This window comes from Danio rerio, chromosome 23, assembly GCF_049306965.1.
Source record: "Danio rerio strain Tuebingen ecotype United States chromosome 23, GRCz12tu, whole genome shotgun sequence".
In the NCBI taxonomy this organism is placed as follows: domain Eukaryota; kingdom Metazoa; phylum Chordata; class Actinopteri; order Cypriniformes; family Danionidae; genus Danio; species Danio rerio.
Window position 1 is genome coordinate 24,329,851 of NC_133198.1, and position 22,607 is coordinate 24,352,457.

The 22,607-nt window shown below is 35.3% G+C and overlaps 1 protein-coding gene across 1 annotated transcript; it reads left to right on the forward strand.

Annotated features, from left to right (window-relative positions):
* The first annotated feature begins 5,902 nt into the window (after positions 1 to 5,902).
* tas1r1 (taste receptor, type 1, member 1) lies at positions 5,903 to 21,210 on the forward strand. Its single transcript, NM_001039525.2, is given in 7 exon segments — positions 5,903 to 6,063; positions 8,334 to 8,622; positions 13,546 to 14,292; positions 14,382 to 14,603; positions 15,455 to 15,575; positions 17,706 to 18,076; positions 20,656 to 21,210. Coding segments are annotated over 7 exon segments (2,466 nt in total).
* Positions 21,211 to 22,607: the final 1,397 nt, after the last annotated feature.

A 22,607-nucleotide genomic window follows, 5' to 3' on the forward strand; every position in this document is an offset into this window, starting at 1 on the left:
CAAATAATTTTGTCAATATTATGAAATTATAATATTATTAAGAAATAATAAGAAAAAAAACTTCTTATCTGTCACCATCCCACAAGGTGGTATGTTTTTCAGTACATATTTAATAAATTTTGTAATACATTTGAAATTGTCATGACAAAATCTATGTAATATGCATATATCACCAACAATTTTCACATTTAAAAAAAGGTGTGGCAGGTAAGGAGTTAAATAATAATAATAATTATTATTAGAAATAGTAGTTATGTTTTAAAAATCATGTAATATTATTATTACTTATTTATAAATACATAATTTCTGTTATCTTTCTTATTTGTTTACATAAATCTAAAATGCAAGTTACAGGCTAATTCTGTACCTACATATACATTTCTGGAGAGCGTCAAATATGTCGCAGGAGCTACGTTTTTTTTTTTTTTTTTTTGCAATTTTTGTTTTCATGAGTCTACCAGAGGCTGCTGTGTTTGCTTATTTAGATCTCAAATTTCACTTGCCATTCGCACCTGCTCTTCTTGCGTAAATCCACCAGAGCCCGCTGTCAACTGACTGAATGACCAATCGACTGACCCACCCTCCTCCCTCTCTAAACCCAACCAATAATGTTTTCAAAAGCACTGATTGACCTGCCCACCCACTTCCCTAAACCCGACCGACAGTTTTAAAAAGCAATCTAGAAAAAAAAAAAAAAACCCTGATTTTATTACATTTCAGATTTTACCACATTCTCACACTGTTATTCACTTGTTTATTTTATCTTTTGGATTCTATTTTTGTCTTACCTACTTTCTGGAACCGTTATTTGCCAGACTCAAACCCTGTCAACGTGGTCAACTTTTTTCTTCTACTCAAGTCCGCCGACATACATGCCGAGCTAACTGGACAAACTGGTCACATCGTGAAAGCCATCCATGTGGAGGTTAGTGGTCAGCTGGTAAGCGCGAAAAGGAACAGTGTCATACCGCCCTGTAGCGTTCGTTTTAAAAACGAAATACAGCCATACATACTTCTGGCTACATAATTCGCGATCCCCAGAATTGTATATAGGTCTATATTTTTAGAATGAGCCTGTGTTGCAACCAACAGACAGATTAAAACAGGAAGGTATTACTCAAAATCAAGCTCTGAAATACTTTACATCACAATAGTCAATAGATTGATCATGCAGTATGCTTTACACAAATAATATATTCTGTGAGTCCAGATGTTTTTACCAACTGTTAACTGTCAACTAAACCACTGTGCACTGAGATCTATGCAATAATCTGGACTGGGCTGACGGTGCGTTCTGTGATTCTTATTGCTGGAAACAGACTGTGAGTAAGGCGACTGTGTGTGAGGCGATTCTCCTCAAGTGCAGTTTTTCCCCTTTGTTTCTTTGTATTTGCTCTTTCAGTGTTGGAGAGTAGCAGTAAAAAACCCAAACTCATGTGCCTACAAATGTGCTGTACACAGTGTCTTAGTTGCCTTATATTTCTTCTCTGGATATTTTGGACTACATGCTTTGTGTTGTTGACCTAAATCCTGAGTCATGTCTTTCATCCAAATTTGTGAGATGTGTGAAATGAGGTGATGGATGATCCTAGGATTTGGAAGCCATAATATAAATGTCCTCAGGGGTCGGAAGGTTAAGAAAAGAGATACTGAAATGTTGCTGTTACTTTTATTTTGAGTGTGGGTCGTTCTAAGTAAAAGATAAGTGTTTTTGGATTGGAATTGTCACATTTTTTTCCCTAAAAATAATAATCTAAAATATTTTTTTAATGTTGCAAAAATAGTATCAGAGTATACTATCCAAAATATCAAAGCAGATTTGCTGTGCCTTGACTTTTATACAGTTTTGTAAATTCATAAAATATATTTTATGTTTTTTCAGAAAAAGAAATTGTCAAACGATAATGAACCGCCCAGAGACAAATTTCTTAGAAAATGCATGAAACGTTTTAGAAAAAACTTAAAAATAAACGCATGATATTTAGATTTCAATCAAATAAAATGTACATTTTTTATTATTATTGGATGGAGTACTGATGTCAATTTTCAGACATTACATCAAACCAAACTTGTAAATATTGTTTTATTAAACAAGTCAAAGAGAAAAAAATCCTGTTTTAAAGCACCATAAAAGTAATTGTAATACAGCTTCCATTGTTTCCAGTACATATACAGCATGCCCAGTTTAATATGAGTTTTTCTGAACAAAAATAATTTAAGGCATCCACAAAATATCATTCAGTGTAACAATAGTTTATTTATCAAATAATGTTCACTTTTGCTGATGATACACGGGGCAACCTTGGGAAATGATGCTGCAAATGAGTAACTACGTGAGACACAGGGAAACTAATTACAGCAATGGTATACAGATAAGATACTATTGCTCATTCTCAATAAGAAAATAGCCAATTAACAGTGCTCTGCAATATTGCCCAGCAACATTGCTCAAAACGTTGTCTTGTGTGTCATCAGAATTAGCCTTATCTGTCATGTCACATGTACTTTTACAATATATTAACATACTCTTACAAGTCTGAGTATGTTGCTTTACTTTTACATAATTATGTTAGACTGAATGATTAGGGAACATTATTTCATTAACATTTTCACAATTAATTTGAAACCTTATAGACAACACTTTTATTCAGGGTTCCCACGCTTCTTGAAAGTACTCAAAAGTACTGGAATTACGGACATATTGGTCCTTAAAAGTGCTTGAATGAAATTTGAAATTAAATTTGTTTATGATTTTGTTTCAACAACTGTAATATTTCAGTGACCGCATTTGAATATCACCAGTATTGAATTTAACATATTTATTCAAGTTCTTTGAACATGACTCTTTAAAACGGTCAAAATTTGAAGTGTAAGTGAATTGTTATCAGGGTGCTGCGAAAACATGTTCTGAAATAGTTGCAGGTTCATTCCACTGTGGCAGTCCTCAATAAAAAAGGAACTTGGCTGAAAGAAAATGAATAAATGAATGAATTTTTAAGTACAGTAAGGACTTTGATGGCGCTGCGCATGGGTATGAATCACAAAGGTTCTTTATTTAAAATTGATAGTACTTTAAAAAGTGCTTGAAAGTCCTTGAATCTGGTGTCCATGAAAGTGTGGGAACCCTGTTTACTGTTAGTAATGCCATCGTTTCCTAAGAATAACCCACACAACAGTTCCTTTCTCCACACAAAATTTGAAAAAGATTTTGGATTATTATTCAATAACTGATTTATAACATAAACAATTGTCTTTTATTTATTATACAATATATAACTCTTTTTTTTAGAACTAAATGGTTGTTCATGCTACCATATTACATGTATTAATGATCTTATTATCTTATAAAAATTATTATGTTTTTGATTTCATGGTTGATTTCTGAAAAACAGTATCTGGGTGACGGAGGTAAAGGTTTGCTATTATTGCCTTTTTTAATTAATGGAAATGAATCATTCCATATTTTTTTATTATCCTCTATACGGTCATTCAGAGGTTATGTGTTGATAGAATTTATGATTTCATATTTCTTGCCTTAAGTGTGGGTCTTTCTAATAAATGTTTTAGTTTGTGCTGTATACTAAAGAAATGAGCGTTTTGACAGGACTATGCAAGTCTTATGTAGCTGTAGTCTGATTTTATGCTGGGTTTTAAATAAAAAAAAGTTTGCCTTACGACCGTTTTCAGTTCTTTTGTATATTTTATCATAATTTATGAGGGGGAATATTGTTTCGACTTTGTCGCAGATTTCGCATGGAAATTTTGGTTTTGCATGATTGAGCAATTCTCACTTATTTTACATACATTTGCCTGATGCTCGAGTACAGAGGTAATGCTCAACGCCACTCTAGAGGAGCAATGAAAACTGTGGTTATACTTTATAGGTCAAAGTTCTGGGAAAAGCTGTTGAGACAGGCAAATGCATTGCCAGTGGTTCGATTGGTGAGACACAAATCACGTTTCTGTAGGAATACAGCTTTGCTTTGCAGATGAAGAAGATCATTATGGTGTCACATTGTCACACTAGAATAAGTTAAATGTTTAAAGAGAACTGTTTTGTAGCCATTATAAAATGTTGGATTGTTTATACGCAGAAAATTTAAATGAAGATTAAAGTTTCTCCAAATAATAAAAAATGTTAGCTCTAATCTGATTGATCCGTCTTGGACAATTTCAGCTGAATAATTGACTCATTACATGGTATCTTTATTAGCAAGTCATTTAATGATTTTTGACTCTGATTTATTCCAATTTACATTTTCATTCAAGGATGAAACATGAGTTCTGAAAGGAATTCACCAAGAACTCACCCAAAAGGAATGCATTCAAAAACTCAAATTTGCTGGAAATTTTCCAACGCCTCATCAAAGATGAAGGTGACTGTTTTTCTTTAGTAGGTCATTAAAGTAGATTTTTTTTACCTGAAATATTTTTTGTTCTTGGTGATTCATCAAATGCAAGTCAACAGCTACCAGCAATTTAAGAGAAAAAAAAAGAAAAAACATATGGGCAAAAGTAATACTTGAGTATGGAGCCAGATCAGTCTCAAAATTAATACATCGCACCAACAACACCATTCACATTTACAAAATCCAGTTTGTAAGCTTAAAACACATTTCATATAATATACACATATCCAATTCATTTGGTGAAAATACTTTTTGTCATTTTTACTTTATGAATCCCCAAATTGTTTGTTGTATTTATAAATAGTTTTTGAACTTACAAATTGGATTTTGTAAATGTGAATTGTGCTGTGCATGTATTTTATTTGGTAAATGTATTATTTTCGAGACTGATCTGGCTCCATACTTGAGGCTGCTAATGAACCAATCAGTCAAATAGGTCTACTTGGATAAATGAATTTCTCGCAGTAAGGAGTCACAGGCAATGATGTTACTTTTTTTTTTCTTAAGTGCTGTTGGTTGATTTACGAATAACCAAGAAAATTCATTTAAATAATTTGTAAGAAAGCAAAGTAAAAAAAAGACAAAATGACAAAGAACCACAGTTTTAAAACATTTGTTAACATTCATTTGTAAAAAAAAAAAAAAAAAAGAAAAAAGAAAGAAAAAAAGGAAGAAAAAAATGTTTTAACTTTTAACTAAACTATCCCTTTAAGAGTGAGTTGTTCGCTCAAAAGATTCATTCAATATTATTGATTATTTCTGGACCTAAAATAACAGTTCTGCACGGTCACTGAGATGTTTAATTCTGCCTTTTTACTTCAGGAAACAAAAATATATTACATGACCTTATGTCTTTATTCTGTGCCTAAAATGTAAGTTAATCAGCAAAAATATTTTCTTGTTATATATTGCATTGTTGTCTAAAGAAATACCACACTCACAGTCTTGGCAGCCTCGAATATTGAAGAATAGTAAAAGCACTATTGCTGTTGTAGTTGATATTAAGGGGATAGTTCACCTGAAAATAAAAAATCATAATTTATTCACTCTTTACTTGTTACAAATCTTTATGAAGTTCTTTCTTACAAAATACAAAAGAAGATATTTTAAAAAGGTTGGAAACCTGTAACCATTGACTTCCACAGTATATTTACATGTTTTCTACTATGGAATTCATACAGGCTTTCAGCTTTCTTTAAAATATCATCTTATTTTTTGTTTTTAACAGAGAAAGATAAAAAAAAAGATAAAAGTTTGAAACTATTCCTTTAATATTGTATATCAAAATCTTGTGTCATTTGCCTTTGTCTACATTTACTTACATTTGCAGTAGTCATTTGAACATATTTCCTCAGGCAAATCCATCTCTCTGTGGGTATTACACGTATAGCATGCAAATATTTGCCACCAGCAGACTATAGAGAAAGTGTGGACAGGCTTAAAGAGAGAGTTTATAAGCTCATCTGTTAGTGTAGAGCTCAAACACGGCTATTATGGGAACGATGTTGAGCAATTTTGTGTTTCTCTGTCTCTTGAGATTCAGTGACAGCACAGGTCTCCACCTTCAAGGAGATTATATCCTCTCTGGCTGGTTTGCTCTGCATAATTCAGATTCCACCATCCCACCAACTCCTTACCTGAATGACTGCAAGAAGTAAGAATGAGCCTGTTATAATCTAATAATAATATGACTTGTCATTTAGTTAATGTTTAGTTTTAGTTGAGTTTGTATATATGGTGTGTTAATGTTTTATGTTGGTATGTGTTTTATTCTCTTTAGGTCTAAAAAGCATGAAGTCTTAAAGAAATGAATACATAAGAGTTTTACTATTTATTTATTAATTGTTTTTCAATCAAGATTTAAACTTAAAGTACTGTGTCAAAATATTATTATCATTTAATGAAAATCTATATTTAAAGAAAGGCAGGCAGTGGCGCAGTAAGTAGTGCTGGTTCGAACCTTGGCTCAGTTGGCGTTTCTGTGTGGAGTTTGCATGTTCTCCCTGCCTTCGCGTGGGTTTTCTCTGGGTGCTCCGGTTTCCCCCACAGTCTAAAGACATGTGGTATAGGTGGATTGGGTAGGCTAAATTGTCTGTAGTGTATATGTGTGTGTGTGTGTGTGTGGATGTTTCCCAGAGATGGGTTGCGGCTGGAAGGGCATCCGCTGCGTAAAAACTTGCTGGATAAGTTGGCAGTTCATTCCGCTGTGGCGACCCCGGATTAATAAAGGGACTAAGCTGACATGAAAATGAATGAATGAGTTCACTCAGAAGTGTACCATAGTACAACGTTATTGATTTTTTATTTGATTTTGTAAATTACACAGCATTTAATATGAACTGAATTTTTACTTTAGGACAGTTATGCAATATGTTACTGTATTTTATTTGCATTGTAAAAATTACTGTATTTTTTACAGTAAAAATATACATTATTGTAAATACAGCAAGGTAAATGGTGCTGTAAATACAGTATTTTTGCTTTAGTTGATTTACAGTAAGCTACTGGCCAACTAAACTGTAACATGAACTGAATTTTACTGTAGGACAGTTATGCAGTATGTTACTGTATTTTAAAACTACATTGGAAAAATTAATGTTTTTTTACAGTTAAAATTTAGAATACTGTAAACAGGGCTTTACATTAACGCCCGCCAAATGCGGGTAGATTTTAGCTGTGGCGGGTTAGACAGCCAAATCCACTTGCAACTTTGGCTGGTTGAACATTATTTTTTTAACTGTAGTTTTAAAGCGGGGTTCGACAATAAGGATGGCCGAATATTCGTGCAAATGCGATCTTAGAATCGAGAAGCAGCAAGACTGACAAGTATAATTTTGTTCGTGCGGGCAAAAGAAAGTCAATTGAATAGCGAATGAGAGGATAATCACTTGTGCCAACAGCTGATATGATGCGTGCGACTGTTTAAAACACGTGCGCGCTCCCGTTTCCTTGCTTGAAACAACAATGCCTGGAAACACAACTGGCATGATCGGTTGTCTTTCAAATAGACTAGACAAAAAGTTATGTTCATCCACCCACAGTTCTGTTGCTTTCAAGAGCTCCAGATTGGTCTTTTTGTAAGCTGCAGCGGTTGCTTTCGCTTTAACCATTATTTAAACAGGATATAGCATATTAACTTCCCATTTTTGTGTAGTTAACTGGTGTCAACTGTTTTTTTTTTTTTTTACAGAAATGTTTTATTAAATAAAAAGTATAGTATACAGCTATATTTTGCTAGTTTTGACACATTATTTAAAATTATTTCTTTATTTTAGTGTGGTTAGAGATAAATTTGGTAAATCCTTTGAGCTCTGAAAAGTCATGTGAAATAAAAACTAATTGTAATACGACACTATGAAAGCATGACCCATGTGCTCATGCTCACTGAGCAAGCTCATACACAACATACACAAAAAGTCAAATGAATTAGGAGGCATGTGGACATTCCACAAAATCTAAATCAAGTCATTTTAGCTTGTCAAAGTCATATTTATGTATATAAAATTTATTTTCCCAACAACAAAATTGTGGTTAGCGAGAATGACGAGTGGCTAGTAATGTTGGAAAACTACTAGCCACACTGGCTGGTGATCAAAAAGTTAATGTCAAACCCTGACTGTAAATATACACACATCAAGGTGAATGGTAGTGTAAATGTAAATGCAGTATTCTGCTGTAATTAATTTAAGTTACTGGCAAACTGCTGCCAGTGTAGAGTAAACGAGGCTACCACATCCCAACATTCTTCAAAATATCTTGTTCTCTTAATAGAAGAAAGAAACTCAAACATGTTTGGTAGTGGAAGCTAAGTAATTGATGGGAGAATTTTCATTTTTGGATGAACTATTATTTTAAGTGCAATATATTGATTAGTGACTGGTAGATTTGGTTTTTAAACAACTATTGCTTTTGTTTTATTTACAGAGGTTTGACCAACAAGCATGGCTATCATCTGGTGCAGGCCTTCAGATATGCCGTAGACGAAATTAACAACGGCACCCAGGACAAGCAGCTCCTTCCTGGGGTCACACTGGGCTACCGGACATATGACATATGCTCTCTCCCAGCCAGCAATCTGGCCACCTTGGATCTGCTGGCCCAGCAGCTGCACCCCTCAGCTGTGGACAGCCGTGCGGTGGCCATCATTGGCCCTGACAGTAGTTCCTATGCTTTCACACCAGCAGCTGCACTAGGGGTGTTCCTGGTTCCTCAGGTATGGCATGATTATTTAGATAGGTTATTATTTTAATGAAAGGAACTTTTTTACGTTCTCAGTCATTGACGAATTTCTGATTATTAAAATAATGTATAGCCCCAGAAAATTTAGTGGTGAAGTTTTAACAGAATATTTCAAAATGAAGAATGGCATGTTTTAAAAAGTTTTCATTAAAAAATGAAGCATTTTTAAGCACATTTATATCCTGCTTTTGGCGTCATGGTGGCGCAGTGGGTAGCACAATTGCCTCACAGCAAGAAGGTCGCTGGTTTGAGCCTCGACTGGGTCAGTTGGCATTTCTGTGTGCAGTTTGCATGCTCTCCCCATGTTGGCATGGGTTTCCTCCAGGTGCTCCGTTTTCCCCCACAGTCCAAAGACATGTGTATTGGTGAATTGTAAAACCTAAATTGTCTGTAGTGTATGTGTGTAAATGAGAGTGTATGGGTGTTTCTCAGTGTTGGGTTGCAGCTGGAGGGGCATCCACTGCATAAAACATGTGCTGGATAAGTTGGCGGTTCATTCCGCTGTGGCGACCTCTGATGAATACAAGGACTAAGTCGAAGGAAAATAATTAATAATAATAATAATAATAATAAAAACATTAATCACAAAATTAGGAACTTTTTAAAATTTACGTATATGTTTTTGCATTGCACATTTTGTGGAACACTGTAAAAACTAATTTAAATGCCTAAATATCTTCTTTTTTTTTTGCATAAAATAAAAAAGTAGACATATGTCTTCATAAAACCTCATTTCTGTTTTAGTTTGTAAACTACTGGTGACATTGCCTCCAAATTTTAAATAAAAAAACATGAAAAAACAATCAACATGTTTATGTTTATATTTGGTTTTAGACAACACAATGCCGATAAGAAGAGTTAAAACAATATTTGGTGGAATAACCCTGATTTTTGATCACAATAAATGAAAATATATGTTATTCTTCTGATTAATTGTCAGAATTAATTCATTTGAAATTTGGAAGAAATGTTATCACATCAAACTTTAAATAGTAAATACAATAATATTAACATTTTACTTTAACATTACATTAGCATTTTCACAATCACCGGCGATCTAATCCTACACTGTTAGACCTTACCGGGCGTTTTTACAGTAGAATACTGGCAACACTGTTGCCAGTTACTCACTGTAAAAGTTTGGTTACAGTAAGTAACTGGCAACAGTGTTGCCATTTAATTACTGTAACTGAACCATTACAGTGAGTGGCTGGCAACAGTGTTGCCAGTTATTTACTGTAGCTGAACCAATACAGTGAGTAGCTGGCAACAGTGTTGCCAGTTATTTACTGTAACCGAACCATTACAGTGAGTAGCTGGCAACAGTGTTGCCAGTTAATTACTGCAATAGAGCAGGAGTGGTAACAAACTGGAAACTGCGTACAGTTAATTACTGTACTGTAGGGTTACAACTCACAGCATTATACTGCATACACATTAATAGTATGTTATAGCCTTACTAAAATTAATTAGTATTCTTACCTGTTATTAAAAATAGAAGGCATACAAATTTAGACAAATGTATTTTATTGTTTTGGCAGCAAACAAATATACAACAGAAAATGTATAACAAAATTAAGAAATCAGCAGATATAAATGTCATCTTTCATATTACAGGTCTGCACAGTAAGGCTGCGGTCACACTAACAATTGAGCATGCAAAATTCTGTCATACGGCACTGCGAAAAGTAGTGGGATTAAACAAAATAATAAGAGATTGAAAAAGCAAGCGACTGGTCCATAGTTTAAATTTTTGTTCAGACAGGTCATAATTTGATCTTTGATTGGTCTCAAGCAATCACATGATGTGATTTTGCAGCTCAGAGAACTCCAAGCTTGAACTTTCCAATACTGCGAACAGTGAAATTTTTCGCATGAGCTAGCATTCCAGGTCTGCAGCATTCACATGCGTATGAATGGAAGTCTAAAGGGAGAAAAGTGCAGTGTGACTGGGACTTTAAGCTGTAACTCTAATTATACACACCTGATCAAACTAATTAAGGCTTGTTAGAAATCTACAGGTAATGTTGAAGCAGGGTGTGAACTAAACTCTGCTGCGCTGCAGTCCTCCAGGAACTTGGAGTTTGACCCCCATGGTATATAGCATATTTTTAAAGCAATTGGCAACATTTATCACAAATACATATCAAATAAAAAAATGCACGCATGCACACACACACACACACACACACACACACACACACACACACACACACACACACACACACAGAAAGTGCTGCAGTAAAATGTGTTTCTCTTTCCTCAATGCTGGCCATGCAAAAAAAAAAAAAACTAAACAGCAAAAAACACAAAATATTTATTTTATTTTTTAAAGTTTCAAATAATTAAAAAATAAGCATATGAAAACACACACATACTATCAAATCCAAAGGATCCAATCTTTTATTGTTATAATTATTATCTACTTTAAAATCTCATGACCACAAACTTTTCTATTGTTTCTAATATAAATTCATAGGTGGAAACACTGCTCTGAAAAATACTTAGCAACAAACTCACAACCTGGGACCTGACAGTGGAGCTTTTGTGTGTGGATAGTTATTTGTATCATATTTTTTTGTGATTCCCTGTGATGATTTCTGTGCACATGTTACCTTACTGAGGTGATGGAATTTATTGGTTTTTATGTGCATAAACTTTTAGCATCTGTACATTATTGCAATATGCAATATCCAATAAATAAATATACTTAAAGCGAGGAGAGGCTAACTAGCTAACAATGTAGCTATCAAGTACACAGTTCAAGATAACAACAATATAACTTAAAACACAGCCATATTTTAGAAACCCTCAAAAACATTTTAACACATTTTACTTACTCATTGTAGATTCTTATTTAAAGCCTAAAACATCAGACTCTACATCTGAATTGATAGACAGAGAATAGAGCACACTCAGCAGTAAACAAATCAAACACCTGACTTCCTTAAAGGGCCAGCATTTTCTGAAAACTTTTTCTAATACCTTTGTGTTTAGAATAAGACAGCCTGTGGGAGTGTGGTGAGGCCTAAATCATTGTCTTCTGCCTTTAAAATGCACGTCTCTATAAACAGCAACATAAAGCTTCAGAGTAAATGGGACAGTAATGGTTGAACAGTAATTTGCCATTTATTGTTACAGAACATAAAGTAAATTACTGTAATTTATCCTTTGCATTACACAATTCTATACAAACTCTACTCCTTTTACAGTAAAACACTGTTTCCTTTCATTACAGCAAAACACTGACTATTTTGCAGTTATTTACTGCATAATCTACAGGGTAAGCGTGCAGTTAAGCTTTAACCCTAATTAAGCACACCTGATCAAACTAAATCTAAAGGTAGTGTGTTGAAGCAGGGCTGGAACTAAATTCTGCTGGGCTGCGGCCCTCTAGTAGTTTGACACCCCTGGAGCATAGCATATTTTCAAAGCAACTGCCTACATTTATCACAATTATGCACATATTGTTTAATAAAAACAATTAAAATATGCAAACTTCATCCATAGGAAAAAAAAATTATAATAAATAATCTGATCCTCATGTCGTTTCAAATCTGTAGTAATAATAAAAAAACACAAAAATGACATGATTAATACATTTTTTTTTTAGGAAAGCCTTTTTACTATACTGTTAATGCCACTTTTACTTACTTTAATTGAAGTTTTCCAAACAAATTCATTGAGTCTCTGCAAACATGTATGTACGTGCTGTTTAAGATATATATTTTTTAAATAACACATTTTTACTAGTCATTTACGTAGCAAAATACTAATATTCAGTTGAAATTGCAAATTAAAAGCTGAACTATAGGTTAAATTAGGCAAATTAGACTAATTATAGAAACGTAAACAAAGTTATAAGAATTATTATGACAATTTCTTTGCTCTGTGTGAATATTTTTGCCTTTCATCCATATCTTATGCTTAGCTTTTAATGATCTCTGTGGCATTGGTTGACTCCTGATACTCAATGTTAAAACATAAAAGAAACCAAAGAAAACACATGACTGCAGTGAAATTCAGCTTATCATCAATGCAATGTCCCACTCTCCCCTCAATACTGACCATTCACATATCAAAACTGAACAGTAAATACATATAAATATATAGAATTATATAATAAAAATAAATAGCAACATAAAGCATCAGAGTAGATGGGGCAGTAATGGTTGATCAGTAATTTACCATTTATTATGACAGTAAATATCTGTAATGGGTACATAGAGTAAATTACTGTGATTTATTCTTCGCACTACAGAATTTTATACAAATCCTGCTTCTTTTACAGTAAAATACTGTTTCCTTTCATTACAGCTAAACACTGGCTATTTTACAGTTATTTACTGCATAATCTACAGTAAGGGTTAACAGTGTAGCAGATCACTGGTAAACACGCAGATTGCTAAAGGACTTCAAATCCGCCAGTATATGGACTACTAGTTTCAGTCATGCACCGCTTACACGCACCTGCTCCTCATTGGGTTGATTACACACACTCACACATGGGAGCTGCTCATGAACTGATTAGAAGGACTTTATAAACAGCACACACACACACAAACACACACACACTTCAGTGCTGAGTCTTGTCATAGTGTTTTTTTGAACATTACGATGTGGTTTCTTATGCCTTGCTCTGTTGTGTTTTGACCCTCGCCTTGTTTGTTTGTTTATGCTGCCTGCTTCCTGCATTTTGACCATCCGCCTGTTATATCACCATGATTCTGGATTTGCCTGTATACATCTGTTTGTTCCTGAGTTGAGTGTTGCTTGCCTGACCATTCTGTTGAATGAAACCTGCATTTGGATTCAGAGAACATCCAGAGAAATTTCCAAGTGTCTCTCTTACTATTTTGACTCAATTCTATCCATCTATATTCTTTGTCTTTTGCAGATCTCTTACGAGGCTACAAATGAACTGCTTAGCAACAAGCTCCTCTATCCATCTTTCTTCCGCACCATTCCAAGCGACAAAAACCAAGTCAACGCAATGATCCAGGTTCTCGTCAAGTTTAACTGGACCTGGATCGCCCTTCTCGGTAGTGACAATTCATATGGTATACAGGGAATGCAAAGCCTATCAGAGCAAGCTCCACTTAACAATATATGCATCGCATACCAAGCCCAGATCCCTGCGGTAACAGACAGCACAAAGAAATACATGCAAGACATGGTCAAAAACATCCTCAAAACTAAAGTCAACACTATAGTTGTCTTTGCCAATAAGAGACGGGCTGCAGGTTTCTTTCCTTTTGTTATTGCCCAAAACGTGACGGGTAAAGTGTGGATTGGGACAGAGGACTGGTCAGTGGCGTCGACGGTTAGTAGTATTCCAGGAATCAGTATGATAGGGACAGTCATTGGTGTTGCTGTTAAATATACTGAATTTGATGGTTTTGACAATTACGAAAGGCTTTCTGTGCCCGGGCTAAAAAACCCTGGTCAATTTAACCTCAGTGTCCCGTGTATGCAAAACACAAACCTTTACGATATAGCAATTAATGGCTTTTCTTTGTCGCAGTACGACATTACCTCCTCATTTAATGTGTATAAGGCTGTTTACGCAGTGGCTCATGCGCTGCACAATGTACTGGATTGTGACTCTGGACTGTGTCAGAAATATGACGTGCAGCCATGGCAGGTTAGTGGTGATCAATATAGTATTAGACACAGTATGGAATTGATTGAAGTGTTTGTGTTATTTGTGACACCATGTTTAAAATCCCTCAGGTTTATGAGCAGCTGAGACAAGTGCGCTTTTCCATCCGAAATGCATCATTTTACTTTGATAAGAATGGAGACCCTCCCACGGGTTATGACATAGTGACTTGGGAATGGACGAATGGGTTGTGGTCATTTAAGGTGGTGGGAAATTACAGTCCTAGTGCCAATGATCTTCATTTAGACGACTCTCAGATTGACTGGTCAGGACAAGTGTCTCCTGTAACCAATGTAAGTTTGTATTTTTCATATTCAGTATTTACTATAGCCTACTGTTTTTGTTGTTGTTGTTGTTGTTAAAGAAATGTATATACATATTTATTTATTTGCATAATTCCTTTTTTTATAATAATTCCATATGATTGTCAGCAGTTACATGTAAACTTAATATGTTGATGTTACAGGATTTTTTGGGCACAAAATCAGCAAACACTGTAAAAATGCTGGATTCCACTCAATTTCTATATACTTTCCCAACACAAATCAATTCAGTTAACTGAATAATTTTTACAAATTTAAGTAGTTTGAACATAAAACATTTAAGTTGTCCCAAAATAAAAATGTAAGAAGTGTTGTTTTAACTCATTTTAAATAAGTAGTTTGATCAAGCAGAAAAAGTAATTTTTTGAGTGTATTAAAATGATATCTAATGAATATCTAGAAAAATGTTGCTTAAATTCAGCTTTGCCTCCACAAGAATAAATTTTATAAGAAGTTATTAAAATTAACAGTAAATGCTCAGTATTAGTATTAAATTAATGTTATTTTATATGTTATAAACGAGCTACAGCTTTAGTGAATTCCAAAATTATAAATGAATTCCATTACCCTAAGCCAGGAATCACCAAACTTGTTCCTAGAGGTCCAGTGTCCTGCAATTTCAACTTACCCATTGGCAAAACTTTGAATAATAATTAGAAATTGTGATATTGTCAGATAGCATTAAAGCCTATACTAAGAAAAAAAAATCAATATGTCAAATTTCATTCTTTTTTTGCTCACAAATCAGTTTAAATCACTTTTTCTAAGACTAATAAGAAGCCTGAAAGGGAAATAAAATTCACTCTCTTTTTAATCTTTAGGTTCCTGAGTCTATATGTTCTCCGGAATGTCCTTATGGATTCAGAAAGCTGATGACAGGACAGCATAAGTGTTGCTTTGACTGCATGGCATGCCCTGCGGCCACCTTTCTCAACAAAACAGGTTAAAAGCACCACAAATGTCATTTAAATATCAAGTACAAGTAAAGAGGAGCAGAATGGTTGCACATTGTGTGTCATTTGTAAAATAACCAGCAGGCGGCCCACTTTCTTCAGTTTTGACTCCTCTGTCGCTTTCATTAAATCTGCTTTTGTATAGAGAATTATTAGTCAGCCTAATATATTTGTGGCTTGGCTTCCTTCTCTGTTTGTTTACCTGGAAAATGCTGAAAAGTGCTAAACAAATATGTCTATATAAGTATATAACAAATATACTTATTTATGAAAAACTTATTCATTCATTCATTTTCTTTTCGGCTTAGTCCCTTCATGGGGTCGCCACAGCGGAACGAACCGCCGTTATGAAGAACTATTACTTCTGAATATTTTCTAAAAAAATAAAAATGTAGCGTTTATTAAATCTTAGAAGCAAATGTTACTTTGGATATGCAGATGTTTAGGGAACATTCCAGTTTATTCATTCATTCATTCATTTTCTTTTCGGCTTAGTCCCTTTATTAATCTGGAGTCACCACAGCGGAATGAACCGCCAACTTATCCAGCAGCACATGTTTTACGCAGCAGATGCCCTTCCAGCTGCCATTTTCTTTTCAGTTTAGTCCTTTTATTAATCCGGGGTCACCACAGCGGAATTATCCGCCATTCCAGTTTATTATTTTTCTAATGTTCTGAATCGAAGAATTAAGTATAGTTTTGGATGAACATCCAAATAAAAGCTTTCAGACTACAAAACAAATGTTTGTTCTCAACTTTAAGAGAACTCTGCCAGTGTGCCGCAATGGGTTTTGAGAAAGTTTATCATAAAAGGGATACTTACTTTCTCTTGGGGCCATTAATATCAAAGTTGATATTTAGCCGTAGCATGGTGTTTCGTAACATCTTCTTTTTATGAGGTGGGTTGTTAGCCCAACCCTCAAACCCCAACCTGGAGAGCCAGGACATACACACATACAATTTAGCTTACTCAATTCACATACAGCGCATGTCTTTGGACTGTGACGGAAACCGGAGCACCCTGAGGAAACCCACACAAACATGGAGGGAACATGCAAACTCCACACAGAAATGCCAACTGACCCAGCTGGGTCTCTAACCAGCGACCTTCTTACTGTTAAATGACAGTGCTACCCACTGTACCACCGTGTCACACATTAAAGGGATAGTAACCAAAAAATACAAATTCTGTCATCGTTTACTTATTCATTACTTGTTCAAAACCTGTATGAGTTTCTTTCTTCTGTTGAACAGAAATTATGATATACTGAAGAATGTTGGCAAAAATTATCCATTGACTTCAATAGAATTTACTTTTTACTTTAGATGTCAATGAGGGCTACTTCTTTTCTTTTTCAACTTAATTCACAACATCATACTTTTTGATCAACAAAAGTATGAAATTCAAATGGTGTGTACATATTTGTTTTGGCTGAACTATCCCTTTAAGAGCACTTCAAAAATCAGTGAGATTATTAATAATATCATGAAATTATATTGTCAACGCAGTGGCACAGTGGGTAGTGCTGTCGCCTCACAGCAAGAAGGTTGCTGGTTCGAGCCTCGGCTGGGTCAGTTGGCGTTTCTGTGTGGAGTTTGCATGTTCTCCCAGCGTCCGGTGGGTTTCCTCCAGGTGCTCTGGTTCCCCCCACAGTCCAAAGTTTTGCGGTACAGGTGAATTGGGTAGGCTAAATTGTCTGTTGTGTATGAGTGTGTGTGGATGTTTCCCAGAGATGGGTTGCAGCTGGAAGGGCATCCGCTTTGTAAAAACCTGCTGGATAAGTTGGCGGTTCATTCCGCTGTGGCGACCCCGGATTAATAAAAGGACTAAGCCGAAAAGAAAATGAATGAATATAGGAAATTATATTAGAAGTATTAATATTTATCAAAATATACTTGCATAATTAAGTACAGTGAATTAAAAAATAAAAGAGTAGGAAAAAGAGTAGGAAGAAATGTTATATTTACTTATTTAATTAAATTTATTTATTTTATTTACTTGTATTTACTTATATTTACTTACATTTATTTATGTGAAAGATTGAAACCCCTTGATGTAGCCTTAATATGCAACATTTCAAATGTGTCTCATGCTAGCTTCACTTCACATGTCCTCCAGGCTACACCAGCTGCCAGCCGTGTCCAATAGATGACTGGTCTGAAGCAGAGAGCGAGGTGTGTTTGCCGAGGGCAGAGCTGTACCTGTCCTGGGGCGCTCCTCTCACCACAGCCCTGATCATTTATCTAGCCGTGACTCTGTTTGTGACCCTGGGCACAACGCTGGTCTTTCTGCTGAATCTCAGCACTCCTGTGGTGAAGTCGGCTGGAGGAAAGACCTGTCTGCTGATGCTGGTGTCTATGATCGTGGCCTGCTGCAGCACCTTGTGTCACTTCAGCAGGCCGTCCCGTGTCGGCTGCCTTCTCAAACAGCCCCTCTTTGTCATCAGCTGCACTGTGTGCCTGGCCTGTGTCACTGTGCGCTCTTTTCAGGTACTTTTAATTGGAAATGTTGTGAAGCTTTAATGGCTTTAGGTTATTCATTCTGCATTATTTAAGGCCCTGTTTACACCTGGTATTTAAATATGTTTAGTTAAGATGATTACAAGTGCATGATTCTAAATACAGGCGTAAATAAGGTCTGAAATATTTTGAGTTTGTCCATTTTTTCCAGGGGTTGACAAAAGCACATTTGATTTGATCAATTTAGTAGTGTAATTGTTCATATAATGCATTTAAACTTGACTTCTGAAATTGTAAACTGGTTTGAAGGTTAAAAAAGGTACAAATGAGGGTTGTTTCATTTAAAAAAAAAAACACAAATGGCTGTCTGAGAGGAAATGAAAGCTTCTGCTCTCCATATCATTCACCTGTTGCTTTTTCATGTGTCTGTTTAGTGGAGCCTGAATTACTTTTAGCCCCAAAATTTATTTGCCATTTACTTTTAAAAATACAAGAATGTGTTTGCAAAAGCTATATGTAACTCCCACCGGTCCTACATCGACCTTCCGCATGGGATTTGGTTGCTCTACCTAGGCGACTTAAGACCATGGCCTCATCTGTCACTAAAACATCTTTAGAGGTCAGAGGAGTGAGGCTTACCTGCACAGCACTTATTTGCTGGCCTCGATACATATATAATATTAATTACAGGCAAAACAAGGCAAGTTTATTTATATAGCAAATGTCATACACAGTGTGCTTTACATAAACCGGTAAAAGAGACAAGTAAAAGAACATAAAAGCAAATAATACAAATGATTAAAAACTGATTAAAAACAGATTAAATGTGTTAAAACAGGTTATAAAAGAATGAAAACGAAAAGAAAGACATAGTTGTGCAATCTGTTGGATGTAGCACAGTGCTCATTGAGTAAAAGCACAGCTAAACACATGTGCTTTCAGTCTAGATTTGAATGTGCCTAATGTTGGAGCACATCTGATCATTTCCGGAAGCTGATTCCTGCAGCGGGGGGCATAATAGCTGAGGGCGGATTCTCCCTGCTTTGACTGAACTCTTGGAATTTCTAGTTTATATGATCCTAAAGATCTGAGTTATCTGTTAGGTTTGTATTCAGTGAACATATCTGTAATGAGGTCCCAGGCCATTAAGAGATTTATAGTTTAAAATCGATTTTGAATGCAACTGGGAGCCAGTGTAAAGACCTGAGGACAGGTGTGATGTGCTCTGATTTTCTGGTTCTGGTCAGAATCCTGGCCGCAGCATTCTGGATTAGCTGCATCCGTCTGACTGTCTTTTTGGGAAGCCCAGTGAGGAGGCCATTAGAGTAATCCACCCTGCTGCTGATAAAGTCTTCACTGGAAACAAAGCATCTAATACTTGCAATGTTTTTGAGATGACAGTATGCTGATTTACTGACTGCTTTGACTTGACTATTGAAACTCAGATCTGACTCCAGAATCACACCAAGATTCTTGACCTTATTTTTTGTTGTTTGACCCTTTGAACCAAGGTACGCATTCACCTTGAGAACCTCATCTCTGTTCCTAAATGCAATGATTTCAGTTTTGTCTTTGTTTAACTAAAGAAAGTTTTGGCACATCCAACTGTTAATTTCATCAATGCACTGGCAGAGGGTGTCAATGGAGCTGAAGTCATTAGGCAGCAATGCTAAGTAGATCTAAGTGTTGTCTGCATAGCTGTGGTACGAAGTTTGTGGTAGGTTCTTTCTCATTATTTGGCTCAGTGGGAGCATATAGAGGTTGAACAGGAGAGGTGCCAGAATTTAACCTTGTGGAACTCCCCATATTATGGGTGTCCACCTCAACCTATGGTCACGTACTGACATAGTAACCTCTCCCTTCAGGGTAAGATCTGACCCATTTGAGGACTGTCCCAGACAGCCCAACCCAGTTTTCCAGCCTATCCAGAAGTATGCTGTGATGGATAGTGTCAAATGCAGCACTGAAATCAAGCAATACCAGCAAAATTATAATTATAATGAAATAAATAATTTAAGCTAAATGACTAGGAAAATAGTTTTCTACTTTTGAAAGATTAAAAACAGCATTGTTAATGTTACATAAAATAAACTGAAGTGAAATACAATAGGAGGTTAAACAATTTACAAACATTAAAATGATAAACATTGCCTTGACATGAAATTAGATTAAGCTAAATAACTAAAATGATTAAAACTGAAAAAAAAAATTAAGTGAATCACTTCAAATGAAAATTGAAAAATATAGGCTATCAATACAAGCTCATTTGAAATTAAAATGAATGCTACAGTAGTACATTAATAATAAGTGATATTTAAAATAATAGTTTTATAAATATATAAGCTAATCATGGTTATGTGCTCATGAATGCTAATGAATTAGCAGTATTACAATTTTATATGCAGGGCTTAGTATTTTGTGTAAATTAATTGAAATCAACTATAATACAAAAATAACACATTCTAAAGTTCAAGTTGATTTATTTATAAAGTACTTTTAGCATTTTTACAGTTTTTTTTACCATTGAAATTATGGCCATTTCTAAGCATCAGTAAGAGAACTTTAAATTGAATTCTGGATTGAACACATAAATGTCTCTTTTTGTTAAGGTTGTTTGTATATTCAAGTGGTCCTCCAAGCTGCCAAGATCCTATGAAACCTGGGCGAAGAATCGAGGGCCTGAGATGTTCATCCTCATCACGACGGTGGTGGAGACCTTCATCTCTGTTCTCCGCATGCTCCTTGACCCCCCGTTTCCATCTCAGGACTACAACTTCTACCATGACAGCATTGTCCTGGAGTGCAGCAAGACTCTGTCTCTCAGTGCCTTTGCTGAGCTCTTTTTTGTCTGTGCGCTGAGCTTAGTTTGCTTCTGCCTGAGTTACATGGGCAAAGATCTGCCAGCCAATTACAATGAGGCCAAGTGCATCACATTCAGCCTTATGATTTACATGATTTCTTGGATCACGTTCTTTACAGCTTACTGTATTTCCAGAGGGAGCTTCGTCATGGCACTAAATGTAGGGGCGATTCTTCTTAGCGTGTTGGGGATACTCGGCGGATACTTCTTGCCAAAGGTGTACATAATCTTGATTAAACCCCAACTCAATACAACGGCTCACTTTCAAAACTGCATTCAAATGTATACCATGGCCAAGCAGTGAAAGCGGATCGGACTTTTTACTGTGTCCTTTCAGCATTAGGATTAGCCAGTAGAGCCTGCTAACAATACAAAGCAACATAATCCCAGTTTCAGCCGATACTCTGATTGTGTTTGGACTGTGACTGTTTGGCATATGTGTAGCCAGTGGGCAGAATGACAGAGAAAGGCTAATTGTGTTGGCTAGAGAAAAGGGCAGAGCAATCGGTTGGTCTGCCCGGCGTGAACATCTGTCATTTGCGCCGCTCTCATGGGTGCCCAGTTTCACTCCAGACAACTTGGAGAAAAGATTTCGTTGGCCAGCTGATTTAAGTCATGATCTTGGTCTGGCAGATTTGAGGACAGATGGCATCATTTGTTTTCTTTGTCTTTTATAAAAGTCTTAAAGGCTCATTCACACTCGCAAATTAGTGGATTATTATAAACATTATAGCATATGCCATAACTTTCTGTACGTTATAAATGTGCACTGAAGTTTTGTTTTTTAATTGTCCCTAAAGCTTTTTAAAGTGACAGTTTGTTGAATTTACTCAACATTTACTCAGACCTTCTATTTTTTTGGTTTCTCAACTCAAGAAGAGTGTCCCAGTACTGGGTTGTGTTTGGAAGGGCATCCACTGGGTAAAATATATGCTGGAATATTTGGCGGTTCATTCAACAGTGGCTACCCCTGATAAATAAGAGACTAAGCCGAAGGAAAATAAATGAATGAACTCAAGCAGGTTTGAAACTCATGGATGGGGAAGGAAATGATTATGGAACTATTTTTTGTGAACTATCCCTTTAGCTTATCTAACATCTGCCTATTCCAACAGGTCATGTTTTATTTTATATTATCATATTTAAATCAGGTCATATTTCTAATTATATTGTAATATTATTTTAGAATTATATATACAATTGAAGTCAGAATTTTAGTCCCCCTTTTTATTTATTCCCCAATTTCTGTTTTACGGAGAGAATATTTTTTCAACACATTTCTAACCATAATAGTTTTAATAACTCATTTCTAATAACTGATTTATTTTATCTTTGCCATGATGACAGTAAATAATATTTGACTACATATTTTTCAAGACAGTTCTATATAGCTTAAAGTGACATTTAAATGCTTAGACTCTTAACAAGTGGGAGGCACATATGCAAACTGTTGAAATTCTTACAGTGTTCACCTGATTTAGATGTAAATACCCTCAAATTAAAGCTAACAGTCTGCAGTTAAACCACATCTTTTTTGTTTCATTTCAAATCAATTGTGTTTGTGTATAGAGCCATAAATGTTAGAATTGTGTCGATGTCCAAATATTTATGGACCTAACTGTGTATATTATTCATTTATTCATTTTCTTTTCGGCTTAGTCCCTTTATTAATCCAGGGTCACCACAGTGGAATGAACCCCC